The sequence below is a fragment of the Eschscholzia californica genome, unplaced genomic scaffold, assembly GCF_041429995.1.
Source record: "Eschscholzia californica isolate CP2 unplaced genomic scaffold, dmEscCali1.0.p SCAF_5, whole genome shotgun sequence".
Taxonomy (NCBI): Eukaryota; Viridiplantae; Streptophyta; class Magnoliopsida; order Ranunculales; family Papaveraceae; genus Eschscholzia; species Eschscholzia californica.
The window spans coordinates 42,744,225-42,759,060 of record NW_028238472.1 but is presented as its reverse complement, the minus strand read 5'-3'; the positions used below and the strand labels follow the sequence as shown (position 1 = coordinate 42,759,060).

At 34.9% G+C, this 14,836-nt stretch overlaps 1 protein-coding gene across 2 annotated transcripts; it reads right to left on the bottom strand.

Moving 5' to 3' along the window:
- Positions 1-1,675: 1,675 nt before the first annotated feature.
- LOC147539390 (RPM1-interacting protein 4-like) lies at positions 1,676-5,046 on the bottom strand. 2 transcript variants are annotated; one of them, XM_086641574.1, is made up of 4 exons: positions 4,910-5,046; positions 3,025-3,513; positions 2,765-2,944; positions 1,676-2,294 (listed from the first exon to the last, which is right to left on the bottom strand). In XM_086641574.1, exons 1-4 carry the CDS (start codon positions 4,973-4,975, stop codon positions 2,022-2,024), a joined length of 1,008 nt encoding a protein of 335 aa, XP_086497700.1. In that variant the 5' UTR covers positions 4,976-5,046; the 3' UTR covers positions 1,676-2,021. The 2 variants fall into 2 exon arrangements, with proteins under 2 accessions (XP_086497700.1, XP_086497701.1); XM_086641575.1 differs by having other exon boundaries at positions 4,693-4,990.
- Positions 5,047-14,836: the final 9,790 nt, after the last annotated feature.

Here is a 14,836-nt window from a genome sequence, read left to right as displayed (position 1 = left end):
ACTCCCACCATATTTTAGCGACATCCACCATCGACGCCGGCCACCACCAAGTTCGTCACATCTTCGCTCTCTTTCTCTTTTCTTCCATCTTCCTTTTCTCTTCTCTCTCTCTCTCTCTTGTGTTTATAAGTTCGGCGAAGCGGCTCACCCCTTAGCCAGAAACTCGTCTGGATCTGGTTCTTTCAAATCCAGACGAAGAATCAGATCCAGACGGCCTTCGTCTGAAAATCAGACGAAGGGTTATAGTGAAGGGACTCTGCCCTTTGCCGGAACTTAAAGAAAGAAAGAGAGAGAAGCAAGGAGAGGGATGCAGAGAAAGAGAGATAGAGAGAGGAAGGAGATAGAGAGTTGTTGTTGGCCGTCGCCGGTCAAGAGTCGGACGACGACTCTGTCGACAACAAGAGGAGATGTGTTTGGTGTTGGCCGTCGCCGGTCAAGAGTCGGACGGCGACTCTGTCGACAACAAGAGGAGATGTGTTTGGCTAATTTTTTTTTTGCTTTTCACCTTTTAAAATTTTGCTCCCCGGAAATTGCCTCTAACGAGTCTAACCATACTTGCTCAACTTGTTTTGATCAAGTCTTGGGTGAAAATTATATTACCTCTAACATGATTAGGCATTGCCAATAAAACTTCTGAAATGATAATTCAAACATAATATAATTCAGGCTAGAAAACAAATATTTTAACTTGAATTTTTTTAGCTAATTCAGTCTCAGCTAGTTCAGTGAAGCCAGTTTATATTCGTACACAAAAAAATGGTTATTTTGCGAAAGGGACATACATAAGTATTGGATTTTGCGAAAGGAGCATGACCTCTTATTATTTTGGAAAGGGATCATGGACTAATAATGACCAGTTAAGTTTTTTTTTTTTGTTGAAGGACCAGTTAAGTTTAGCAACGTTATTTGTAACTCTTTCAACAAGAAAAAAAAAATTAATTCTAGCTCCATTACTTAAGAATATATTGTTACATTGAAGTAAACTTTGTACGAATTTTGACACTAAATTCGCAGAGGTGAAAAATTATGACATCTACTCTGAAAATATAATTTTTCTAGATTTTCTAACTACTTCCATTAAAAACTCACTTAACTTTGAATTTGGTTTGAAGGGATCAATCAAACAAACTTATCAATTAGAATTGGTTGATAAATATGTTTGAAGGGATCAATCAAACAAACTTATCAATTAGAAATGGTTGATAAATATAAGCACTCTAGGGCACATCAGTGCACTAATGTTGAGCGTACACCTGAAATCTACTATGTCTACAGTCTACTCAATTAAGAGACTTTTTTTTTTGTTACAATACTCGATAAAGAGACTAAGAAACTCTTAGGAGTTTAAGAAGTGTGAAGAAGATTGGTTAAAAGAAAAACAGATATACTTACTTCTTTCGGCCAACATAGATGCCTGCTCTCTTCTGTTGTCAGGCAAAAGCTCTTTGAAAAACTCAATTGCCAACTCCTCTTTCAATTTCTGGTGAAAATATAAGGTGGAAGAAATAAAAGAGGAAGAAGATGAACTAAAGAAGCTCTCTTCATGCAAAACAAAAGTGAGGGCATAAGTTTGATCAATAGATATTAGTCATCCATGTCCAGTATCAGTGTCCATAGGATTCACTTGGGGCAACGCCGTTACATCTACATAACGACGTTAACTGTTCATCTAACGTGAAGATAAATCTAACATTTATTTAACAGTCAATACTAGTCCATGACCCCTTCGCAAATAATAAACCTGTTTCGCAAACCTGTTAGTTATGTACAACTCTTTCGCAAAATAACCCCAAAAAAAAACAAACACAACCAAAGCCAAAAGAAGTTAGGGAGATAGAATACGATCTTTGTGGCCATGGATTTAAGTCTTTCTTCTTAATACATTTATTCGCAGTTGAAAAAAAACAAATACTTATACTCAGTACTACTGATGATAACACGGCCTATCCACTTGAACCAGTTCTTCTGTCATTGATCCATCTGGAAAGGACTAAAAACAGAAAGCGTGAACTTCTGCAGAACTACTTTTTCAGCCACAATTGAAACCAACGGCGCTTCTTTGGAATGTTAATCAATACGTTCTGTTGCTTTGGGGTTTGAGGGTCAGATTGATCTTCAGAACTGTCTGAACTGTATTCGAAATTATAAGGGTTAATTACATTGCCACTGGTGAACATATCAGAGGGGTTTCCCTTGTCCTGTACGCCATTAAAATCTGGATTCATCATTTCTTCTCTACTTTCCTCCCGTATAATTTTTCTGCGATTGCTGGTCCTACTAGCCTTCTGAATCCTCTGCAACCAAAACAACATAAGTTTCCTTGTATTCTCTTGAGATCCTTACAGTATTCGAATTCTTTCCAATTTCTTTACAAAAAAAGGTTAGCATCTAATCACTAAATCTGTAGATACAACTTGAGCAAGTCACTGATTTGTTTTGGTTAATAAATTTAAAAAGAACATCCCAAGACAGTTACTTCTACTCACAAACTTCACACTATAACATTGACACTATGTTTTTATCTTCTCATGTTCGAAACATGCAACTGCTTATTTCATTGGGTATCACGTGGAAAGTTTGTACGTAAATCTTGTGTGTACTAGTATAAATCATAACTTCGTATCAGCCCCACACAATCAGACTACTGTTAGACTTATGTATAATCACATCAAATGTACCTAGTCAAAGGGACTTTCTGAAATATATAAACATTTGTTTTTTAAAACATTTTGGAAAATTTGAATACATAAAGTTTGTAATATACCTTAGACATCTCATTGTAGGCTGGCGCACGACGATTTGAAGTAGAATCAAAATTCAGGTTTCCACCTCCACTCTGTTTCCCTTCTCTTACTTTGCTGAAAACGCCAGTATATCCATCTGCAGAAGCAGGGTTACTTTCGTCCCAACCACCGAATTTTGGTACATAAGCAACTCTCTCAGGCTACCACATCAGAAATTCGTCATACATCTAGAAACATTCAATGAAGTGTTAAGAAAATAAAGAACCGAGAAGATTCTTACCGATTTGAATTTAGAATCTCTGATTCTACCAAGAGTTCGTGGAACTAACCCATTGTTATTTTCAGCTTGTTTTTTCTCCCAGGAGGAAGAAGATGCTAAACCCACTCTTCCTCCGGATTTTGCCTGAGAGTGAAGAGGAGAGTTCTCAACTACACCACGCTCAGGCGTATCAGGAGGTTGTCGACCCGACCTTTTCGAGTTTTGTTCACCATAACTTGCTCCAGCATTAAGTTGTTGCTGATATGCGTTAGAAGTGGTTCTACTTGATCGAGTTTCATTTTTGCTTGGTTCAACCCCTGTTCGTAAATTAGTAGTAGCTTTGGGTTGTGGTGGATCAACTGCAAACATTTCTGGGTTTTGTTCAGGATCGTTTGGATTGATCATCTTCCCTCCAACTTTACCTTTCCTTGCATTATCAGAAACGGCTGTGAATAAGCCATTATTTTGGTTTTTGTCCCAGTTTCCAAATGCAGGTACATGCGAACGTTGCTGCAACAAATCAACGACAAAGTTGTTATATTTAGCAAGTCACCAACCATTAAATATTGTACCAAATAGTATGTATTCCTTCACAAAATGAAAGGCCTTGATGTACTAATATATCGCACAAAAAAGTGGGATGGTGTTAAATTGACTAAAAGGCTCCAAACCGTGCAACATAGCAAGCTCAAATTTGATAACCATTCAACAATACATGGAACTTCTGACATCGAGTGTTGTGAAGAAGAACAATAAAAGCATAAAACTATTGAAATAATAAGCAATCATACAGGAACAAGAAAAATTTACGTGGTTCGCTCGTAAAACCTAACTCCACAACGAACAATGACACGATAATTTCACAATGTATGACGAACAAGATTACAAAGATTTTTCAGGACTTTCTAAATATAACCCACAAACTCCATTAAATGGTTTTTTGGGATCGTACTTCAGGTTTGATTACGACCCATACTCATGGCGCTTTTCAACATCGAGAAACCATAAGACTCACATAGTTTCTAAAGAAAGAATCTTTACACAAGTTGGTTAGATTACTTTCTTCATACTTGATCTGATTTAGCAGCCTAAGCATTACATCTATGTCACCCTTCTAGGAGCTACTAAAGAGAAGTAACATCACATATAGAACAAGCACTCAATCGAACTGACTAAGAATGTCGCGAAATTCAGTAATTTGCATTGAAAATCTTACAAATTTCGATAATCTTTACCTTTTTTCATTTTTTCTAGATTAAAGAGATTTTCTCTAACCTTTCCAGAGTCTCACAAAACAAGCAAAACTAACAAAGTAAGATCCAAACTTAAAAATAAATTCTCTTTATAGCTTCATCAATTAATACAATTTTACAAGTTAATCAAAAACCCACATTAGAAACCATTGACTATGAAAACATATTTCCTTTAATAGCTAATTTCATCATTTAATAAAAAACCCACATTAGAAATAATTAACTCTGACCTACCCTAGAAAGAAAAAAGAAGAACAAATGGAAAGAATCAAGTCCAACCCAAACAATGAATCAAACCCCTAACCCTAATAAAAGTATGTAACAAATTCATCAAAACCCAAATCAAGAATCATCATTTTCTGACCATACCACACAAATAAACAAAGGAAAAAAGCAAGATTAAAAGTATAAGAATAAAAACTAAAAAACAACTTACTGCCATTTAGGGCTGAAGAAAGCAATGATTTCCAAACTTTTTCACCTTAATTCTCTAACAAAACTTTGGGAAATTGTTATACAAAAGAAGAACAAAAAATAGGGACATGAAGAAAAGTCTTTTCTCAGAAGAAAATTCAACTTCTCTTCACAGCTGCCTCTTCTCTTTTTTAAGAAAAGATTTTGTAAATGAAAAGAAAAGACAAAGAAATTCCTACCCATTGACCGGCGCCACCGGTTCTGCTGACCTTCTCCGTCTCTCTCATTCTCTCTACTAAAATCATTGATGCCCTCGTTGTAGGTCCGGTTGCTTATTTTACCAACCAACTCTCAACTGCTAGGTTCTTGGTTGACCAGCATTGACTGCAAATTGCTACTATTTTATGTCAAAATGATAAAGAGAGGGATACTAGGCCCAAGTTTTTTTTGGCCCAAGTTTTTTTTGGCCCAATTATTGCCCGATGGCTGACGTGGTACGACCCTTTTCAAATCCGTACATGCTATGTCATCCTTCCATTAATGCTCGGATAAGAAGCTCCGTGCAACGACAATTTTGAAATTGATGAGACCAGAAGAAATAAGTTGGCTCACGACCTTCGAAGGTCTGGTTCAACAGATTTGCAGACCTTCAGCGAAGGAAAACCTCTTCGCCGCCGGTGTATTTAGAGAGAGAGATGAGAGTTTTTTTATGTTTAAAGGTCGCCGGTCAGAAAATTTTCTGGCCGGCGACCTTCGTCGGAGAAGAGAGAGGTGAGGTGAAAATATCTCTTTTTTAATATGTTATTTTGAAATTAGGAAAGGTAGTTATCGCATTTACTTGAAAATAGGGGGTCAAATTTGAATATATGAAAAATATGGGCTCAAGAAGGAAGCTGGTCACAAAGTAGGAGGTCAAAAAGGATATAACTCCTTTTTAGAAGCAGCTATAAAAAAAAACCACGAAATCGTGGCTTCTGCCTTTTGGAGAAAATGGGTTTTTCTAGCTTAAAATAAGTTGTAGCTTTTTTGAACCAAACACGTAAAGTTTTCGATAAGCGCTTTAAGTAATGGATTAATTCCGCTTTGCCCCCAATTTGTGAGTAACTCACCGTTTTGGCCCCCATAGGTGTCCGGCAGTTCGATTGGGCCCCCAAAGGCCAATTTTTTTTTAAATTTTTTCCGGAAACACCTTTGGGGGCCAAAATAAAATTAATTCTTAATTTTTTTTTTAAAACACAAGGCCACCTCACTTCCTCATATTTCCTCCACTCTCATCATTTCATTACATCTCACATCCATGTCATATAGCCATCTCATCATCTTCTCCGATGAAGGTCGCTAGTCGGCTAATTTTCCGGCGACCTCCATACATTTAAAAAAATGTTTCTTTCCTCTTCTTCTTTCTCTCTCTTCTCTCAAGCTCTCTCTTTTTTTTCTAATTTGCATTGGAGAAGATGATGAGATGGTCATATGACATGGATGTGAGATGTAATGAATTGATTAAGTGGAGGAAATAAGAGGAGGTGAGGTGGCCTTGTGTTTGCAAGCAAAAAGTATAATTAATTTCATTTTATCCTCCAAGGGTGTTTTCGGAAAAAGTTGAATTTTTCTGGCCTTTGGGAGCTAAGTCGAACTGCCAGACACTTATGAAGGCCAAAATAATGAGTTGGTCACATATTGAGAGTCAAAATGAAATTAACCCATATGCCCTAAAGTAAAATAAACTTAAAGTTGACTTTTAGTTTTTTTTTAAGAGGAACGAAACGGGCTCTTAGAAAGAGAACTCTAAATGTTGTCCAGACACATGTCCTGACTGGGATAATGGTCCGAAATAGACACTTTCCTTATGGTTTAGTTGTTTGGTTACTTAAAAAAAGAAATAAAACGTGTTATCAAGCAATCTAACCTATAAAATGGTGTAGCCAAACAACGTAATATTTTACAATGTTCTTTTAACGAAAAACAAAACAACTATATTCACAACCATAAACATGTTCTCATTATATCTTTAATATGTGAAGTGCTCTCCATCTTATATATGAAACTCCTCTTCCAGAGTATGAATTTTTGGAAGTGACTTGAATATGCAGATTTAATGGATAGATTAAGGCAATTTAATCAGAGCCAAAAATACCTACGAAAGATTTGAAAAGTGATCAATCGTTTGTAAAACGTGCCAATAGAAATATGACACAACCACTTAATCAGAGTGAGATTCACGGTAAAACTACGAGCGTTTGAACGGTGATATTTTACATGAAAAGGAAAAATCATTGTTTTAAGGTGTCCTTGGTGGTCATTTTTTTTGTTGCAAATGTGTCCTTGATGGTCTTGATTGAGGTAGTAATTTTAGAGAAAAGAGTAGTTGACCAGTAACAAGGGAAAAAGAAATATTGTTGGGCTTTGGGTTTCCATTTTCTGGGGCAAGATATGTCATGGGCCTGCCCTAGAAGGGAAAAAACATTACTACAATTTAGACCCGATAAACAAAATCTATTAGGATTATAGAGATGCTTTGTAATTTTATGTATGATTTTATGTATATCTCTTGAACTTGATAAACCAAACTTCAAAAAGGTTGATTCTTTTTTTTTGTGAGAGGAAAAGATCCATTTAATGAATGACAGAGAAAAAACTAACTATCGCAAATTGGAGTCATCGGAGTCGATTATATTTGATTTTTTCTTGTAGTGTTGGTTTAGCAATTTAAGACAAGTATTCAATTAGTTTTATTTAGTTATTTTGTCTAATAATTTTTTTAGAGTTGTGTATAGAATGGAGGAGAAATTCGGTTATACTTGAGTTTTGGTGTTGGTGTTAGTTGGCAATTTAGGACACTGTTTTTATTAGTTTTGTTTAGTTATTTTTGTCCAATAGTTGTCTTTAGTAAAATTGAAGTTGCATATAGTAGCATCCATTTTTTACCAAAAGCTTTTGTTTCTATTTTGGTTCCCCAAACCCTTCACCGCCATTTCTTCCCCACTCTAGTAACGGTTGTCGGCATACTGATAGTATGCTATTGCTGACAATCTCTAATTTTTTGAACCTTTAAGCCACCACCCTATTCTTCCGCCTGTCCTTTCCACCACCAACATTTCTTCCTCCTCTTTTCCGCACCACCACTATTTCTTCCTCTCCTTTCCCACCATTACCATTTCTTCTTCTCCTTAAACCACCACCTCCATTTCTTCCTCCTCCTTCCTATCTCTCTCTCCTCCCTTACTAGAGTACATTCTGGTTTGGGGAAAGAGGAGGTGTCCTTCCCCCAAACCAGAATTTCCGGCGAAGGCTGGAACAGATATATAGAGAGCCAAGAAGAGATAGTGGGAGGAGGAGAGGGTGATAAATAATGGATTTGAAGTCGATGATTGTGGTAATCGGAGGTAGCGACCGAAGATCGAAAGAAATTAAGAAGAGAAAATTTTGTTGCCTCCGAATTTCAGACAAAATTCATTATTTCTCTTTAAAATGTTGTATCCATCAAATTTTCTTGCTCCACAAAGTGCGAGTCTTATTTCTTTGGGACGGGCACAAGTCATTATCCATCATGTTATCCAAGTCAATAGGTAGGATCTCATTGAAGTCAGTGGACTAAGTCAAATATAATGTATGTGCTATGTGAGCATGGCAAAAGACCTGTGTTTCTATAAAACTTTACTTTTGCATTTGGAGAAGAGCTCACTCGCATAAAGTGTTAATCACACGTTAATAACATTTGACATGGTCAATTAAGTCATCAGTCATACACACCACTGTCTTTCCCGACCGGAATATCTCTTGCCAGAGATTCATTGTAATTTCTCTCTCTCTCTCTCTCACGGACCCTCTCACACACACGGAGCACAATTACTGGCTACACCACTAGCCCCATCGACTAAACCACCGGTGCTCACACCACCGTATTTCTTTTTCTCTCCCACCCTTGAAGATGGCTTCAAGCAGAAAACCTAGTTAGAGTTCAATTGTAGCTTCATTAAGGGGTTTCACCATATGCGAGATTTTCGTGCCGTGAAGAGAAAGAGGTAAAAAAGAGATAGCGGGTGAGATTTTCATTGTTGGTTGTCTCTTTTGTTTACTTACCTGCGAAATAATGTGTAAGAATTGTAAGAAGCTAATAGCAATAGCATCCACTTGTAGGTGGTCAGTGACGCGTCATTTAGTGTGTCAACAATTTCCGAACAGACGGGCGTAAAAGGAAATTGAAAATTTGATAAAAAATTGGATGTCAAATCGAACCTTCGGACAAAATTGGCAGTGGACCCATTAGAAATTAAGGCCAAAACAGAAGTAACCCAAAAAAATAAATAATTTATACTCTTCAAACTAAAGTATTCTCTAGCCTAATCAAGTCGTCTGGGTCAAATCGGATTCACCCATAATTTTCTCCGATAAAATTTTGGGCACCCCAAAGCATTGGCTTTAACCAATATAAACGCGACGCACGAACTTCAATCTGTTAAATTATTTGTTGTTTTTCCCTTTTATTTACGACATGACCCAAAAGTCGGGAATACGTCGAACGGAATCTTGCTGCTAAAAGAAGTAAAGAACCAACTCTATGAAGACAGACAAATCTCCTACTTGAAACATATAAGAAGATATAACCATCCAAATAAGTCACTATCACATTGACATGAAATTTATAAGCTATTTGTATATATGTCTCAATTATTTATGAAAATTAATGGAAGCTAAGGGGTGATACTCATAAAAGGTTTGTCTGCACTATCTTTATCAAGATGAGAAAGTACATATATCATCCAATGAAACATTGCAAGATGTTTGGAATGCCATGTGAGTAGAGACAGAGAGGTAAACTTTTCTAACAAAAACCAAATAGAAAGGAATGGAAAGATTAAACCTTCAACATATTTTAGGTTAAGATGACAAAATGAAGATAAAGTTTGCTTGGTGGTGGAATATTGACTCTACTACCACATACTTCCCCATCAAACCTAATGCATTTAGGCTTCTTCAAATGAATTTGTGACAGTTTTCATATATGTTTTGCATTTGGCTAGATATACAACTATAGACAATGAGGATTGAGGAAGTATAATTTATAAGACAATGTTTGTCTACCTTTCAATTTAATTGATTATGGCATAAAAATTGATCACATAGCTTTTCTACTTTTTAGCTCTTTCTTGTCACTCTAAAATGCTACCAAATAATGAATAAAACAAAAATAATGCACATAGGTTGTCTATTTGTGTCTCAAATCAATGTCCACAATGATGCAACATCCCAAATGCATTATTTAAAATAATACTGTTACAGAATATGATAGTTAGAACTTCATTATAATGACAGTTTTGGTACTTGGTATTTCGGTTGAGTTGTCTAAATAAAATTTCATTCGACCCATAATGCAAAATTTATTTTAACGAGGATGTATTTTTGTATTTTATTATAAGTACTAAGAATTCGATATTCTTTACATACATAAAAAGGGGGTCAATTTTAACACTGCTCCCGGCACCCAAATGATTGATTAGGTGGACAATGGTTTTGTGGCCACTGGAGTTGCCTGGTGGTTTCACCATGAATAGGGAGACACAATGAGAAGGGTTGGCCAAATCTAAATCACGAGAAATGGAAAGAAATTGTTACGATAAAAACAAACAAACTAAGAAAACAATCATGGAAATAAACAATTGCACAAATATAAGAGATTTACGCAGTTGTGAGACCTACTGACAAACAATTGTGCGATAATTTTTCATTATAAATGACGTATAAGATTGCAGAGATTTCTCAAAAAAATTAATATTTGTTGCTCACTAAAATTCTACCACTATGCCGTCTCTAACTCTCTCCCTACCGATAATAGGATACATCTTTTACATTGATATCTACCTTTTATAAGATTAGGACAAAGCTAAATAAATGGGTCGGACCAAAACTGTTTTTTGAATCGCAAACCGAGTTAGACATTAACCTATATTTAAAACAATTTCAACAGAAATAATGTTAAATTCACGATTATCTGATAATCAGAGAACTACAATAAAATAATTGACACGATAATATAACGTGGTTCGGTCGGATAATCACGACCTACACCCACGGAGAAATAATTCTTTTATTAATACTCACCACAACTCGTGGGTTTGATCGGTTGCATTAGTCAAACATAACTCGATTATTTAATTCCTACAACCCTTTCTTATTTATAGAGAAATTAGGGTTTAGAATATCCTAGTTTCTCCTAACTAAACTAGGAAGGAATATAAAGATAATTACAAGAATCCTAAATACATGAAACTAAATGTCTTTGGATCTTCATATATCTTGGAATATATCTTCAAATATTCTGCTTTATTCTTGATCGTCGGATCTCATCTTCTTGATCGTCGGATTTCGTCTTCTTGATCGTCGAATCTCGTCTTCTCGGTCCGTCACACACGTATCTCTTTTCTCATACTCATCTTATACCGCGTATCCTATTACCCCCTACCCCCGCCTATCCGCAAGTCGGAGCACGAAAATTTTGAAATATCCGACTTAGAGAGAAAACACTTGTAGATTCTTCTTATTTGTCTTCTTACAACTCTCGAATTTTTTATGCTTGGTGAAGATGAGAGAATGATGATTAAGTCAAAACAAAAACGTTGGACATGCGGTCATAGATTGAGTGAAAATGAATGACAGCGAAAGTAAATGCATTGTTGTCATGTAACAGAAGATGGTCATTGTATGAACAATGTGAAAGAAAATGTCAACAACAAAAAAGTTGTGACGAGTAATATCGACAAGAAAGTTGTTATCGTGTAAGAAAATATCAACTATGAACTTAATGAGTGACAACAAAATAAAACTGTTGTGTTTAAAATTGACAAGAAAATCATTGTCAAAATGCCAAAAAAAATGTGTAGAATTAACAACCAAAATGATGGTGTCGTGAAAATGTTAAAGCCACGGGTACAATTTTGAAAGAAAACACAATATAGATGAAAGAAGTCTAAATTGGAGAAAAATAAAGGTCATCATAGATAAATTATGGTCCTAAAAATGTTACGGGTGAATACGGAATTAAGAGTCAAAATAGAGATGATACTCTATTCGCCGAAGCGAATTTCCAAGATATAATTTAGTTCAAAAGAGAAGTCATCATAGAGAAAGTGTGATTTTAAATTGTCACGGGTGAATCCGGAAAACATATAGATGAAATGAATCTATGTGGTGTCACAAACACAACGAAAATATGTCATATAAAACAGAAACCGTGGTGAATAAATGGTGAAAAAAATTTTCGCAACAATATGCCTTAGTGTTGAGAAAAAAATTGACACGGTAATATAAGGTGGTTCGGTCGGATAATCACAACCTACATCCACGGACAAATAATTCTTTCATTAATAATCACCACAACTCGTGGGTTTGATCGGTTACATGGGTCAACATAACTCAATGATTTAATTCCTATTACCCTCTCCTATTTGTAGAGAAATTAAGGTTTAGGGTTTCTTGGTTTCTTCTAACTAAATTAGGAATGAATATAATGATAATTACAAGAATCCTAATTACATGAAACTAAATATCATTGGATCTTCATCTATCTTCAAATATTCTGATTTATTCTTGATCGTCGGATCTCGTCTTCTCAATCCGTCACGTACATACACGTGTCACACACATATCTCTTTCATAGACTCATCTTATATCACTTATCCTATTAAATGATGAGACGGGTTCTTCGAACCAAACCATAAAAATAATAAGATTTAGAGATGGAAATAGGACAAAGAGAGCTGGATAAGGGAAAGTGAAGGACTGAAGAGAGGAGAAAAACTTATTAGCAACGGACACACACTCAATGACGGAGTTTTTTTGTTAAACTGTTGCATGTATAGATTGAGAGAGGTGTTGATTACTATATAAATGGGATATCGGGTGAGGAATAGAACTCCATATTTGATCGCCCTGGTTCTTTCGAGACCATATAGCTAGTAAATTTGGCGGTTAACGTTTAAGATGAAATCAAATTGACGTGAACATGTTTGGCATAGTTTGGATGTTCTGGATTGTTGCCTTGGTTTGCCATAAATGGATAACATTGGCTCCTTCTAAATTTCTCATGATGCCTAATTATTTATTTCAATGATCACGTAGTGAATCTCGATTGAGCATATTTCATTCCACATACACTAGTTTTCGCTTCGCTTTCTTCGTTGGTACGTGCAACTGAGAGTGGTTTCTTTAGATATAGTGAATTTCGCTTCATGATCATGCAGAATGGAACTGATTTCTACGTTGTTGGCAAGGTGAGTCAAGGAAGCATCAACGTTCATTTTGACAAACGGTTGAGATGGAGGAGATCATTGGTGTGATGGAAAGTCGGTGGGGTTATCTGCCTTGTAGTCTGAGATGATGTTAGTGTTGTTATGCTTCAGGATTCCTTCAATCTTCCGGATAATGTCTATATGATTTTCGACTGATATATATGTTCAAAACAAAATTAACATTTGTCATACTATAAGGGAACATTGACTCAAACGAGAGCAATTGTTTTCATTTTCCATCATGTAATCCATTACGTTAAAAGACTATAGATAAAAGTAAAACCATATATTTCTGGCATAACCACAATGCAGGAGAGTGTGTTCTGGAGTTTCTGTCATACCGCATTTAGCACAATTCATACCATTGCTTATATTTATCAATTTTGCTCTGAATAGGGAGTTAATCACTACAATATTTTCATAAAAATGGTTATATGTGTAGGAACTTGTCAATAACCCATATATGTTTCCACGGTAAGTCTTCCATATTATTGTTGTTGAGAGTCGAAATCATAATATTATACAAAGAGAACTATAAATTTACTCAAACTCGTTAAGGACCTTTGGACTATGTCAGGATCCTTGTTATTGAAACTAATTGGGAAAATAAGATTAATGACATTAGGTTCAAATGTAGCATTCAATATATCCATATTGGTCAACACTTTGGTTGCCCAAGTGGTTGATAGTGTTGACATAAACTCTAAAATTCAGGAGGTCTCAGGTTCGATTTTTCAGAGGAGGTGGAATTCCTGGTTTATTGACTTGGGTTATTAAATGTATAAATAATGTCGTTGGATAGGCTTTAAGCCGTTTATTTCATTGGGCTTTAGACAAGAAGTTTAGTTGGGTAAAGCCCGTTGTTTCAAAGTTTAATTCGGCAGTTATCGTGCATATCACATCTTGTATCAATTGTCATTGTAATGACCTCCGTAGTCAGTTTTCAGAAAGAAGAAAAATATCCATATTCCATTTATTATCATGAATAAGTTGAACCGAAATCTACTTATTTATATGAAATTAAAATGAAAGTTCTTTTTGATGACTATATCAAAATTTTGTTGATTATATAAAATTTATTGATTATGATAACTTGTAATGAAACTTTTTCTACTGATTATGTTAAATTTATGTTAGTATACAAAAGATTCTTCGGAGTTTTTTTTGTGATTATATGAAATTTATGGTAGCTTACTGAAAACCCTTCGTATAAGCTATATGATAAATATATTTAATATAATCAGTAAAACAAACCTTTCATTTTAGTTTCATATAATTAGTAAACTTGAAATAATTGTTTACTTGCATGGAGAGCAAATGAAAGGAAGGTAATGCAAGTTGTGCATTCATTGTTGGTGCAAGATCATCTACATCCCGAAAAGGGAAGTAATACTTTTGATAATTTATTTTTCTTTTTCCTTTTTTTACTTCATGTTCAAGGGTATCTAGAATTTCCTTTTCTATTTATAGCCGGTGTAATGTGGTAATGAAGAATACTTTATTGATTATATGAAATTAAAATGAAATTTTTTAATTGATTACAGTAGCTTATATTGGGAGTATATAGTATGATTATATGAAAATTAAAATGAATCATTTTTTATTGATTTGAATCAAAATTTATTAATTGTATCAAAATTTATTAATTGTATCAAAATTCGATGATTATATTAAATTAAAATGAGAGTTTTTTACTGACTGTATCAAAATTTATTGATTATATTAAATTAAAATGAGAGTTTTTTTACTAATTGTATCAAAATTTGATGAAAATTAATTGTATCAATCGCCCAATAACTAAAGAAAGAGAATTATAAGAGAGAGTTTTTAGAGAAAGAGAGGGAGTTCATGTGAAAGAGAGGGGTAACTTTGGGGGGTTTT

Excerpts from the sequence above, each read along its gene's own strand:
- LOC147539390 (XM_086641574.1), bottom strand. The coding sequence starts at position 4,975 with ATGATTTTAGTAGAGAGAATGAGAGAGACGGAGAAGGTCAGCAGAACC. Across the intron at positions 2,945-3,024 it reads GAGATTCTAAATTCAAATCG|CCTGAGAGAGTTGCTTATGT; the intron begins GTAAGAATCTTC and ends CTGATGTGGTAG. Across the intron at positions 2,295-2,764 it reads CCTACAATGAGATGTCTAAG|AGGATTCAGAAGGCTAGTAG; the intron begins GTATATTACAAA and ends TTTTGGTTGCAG.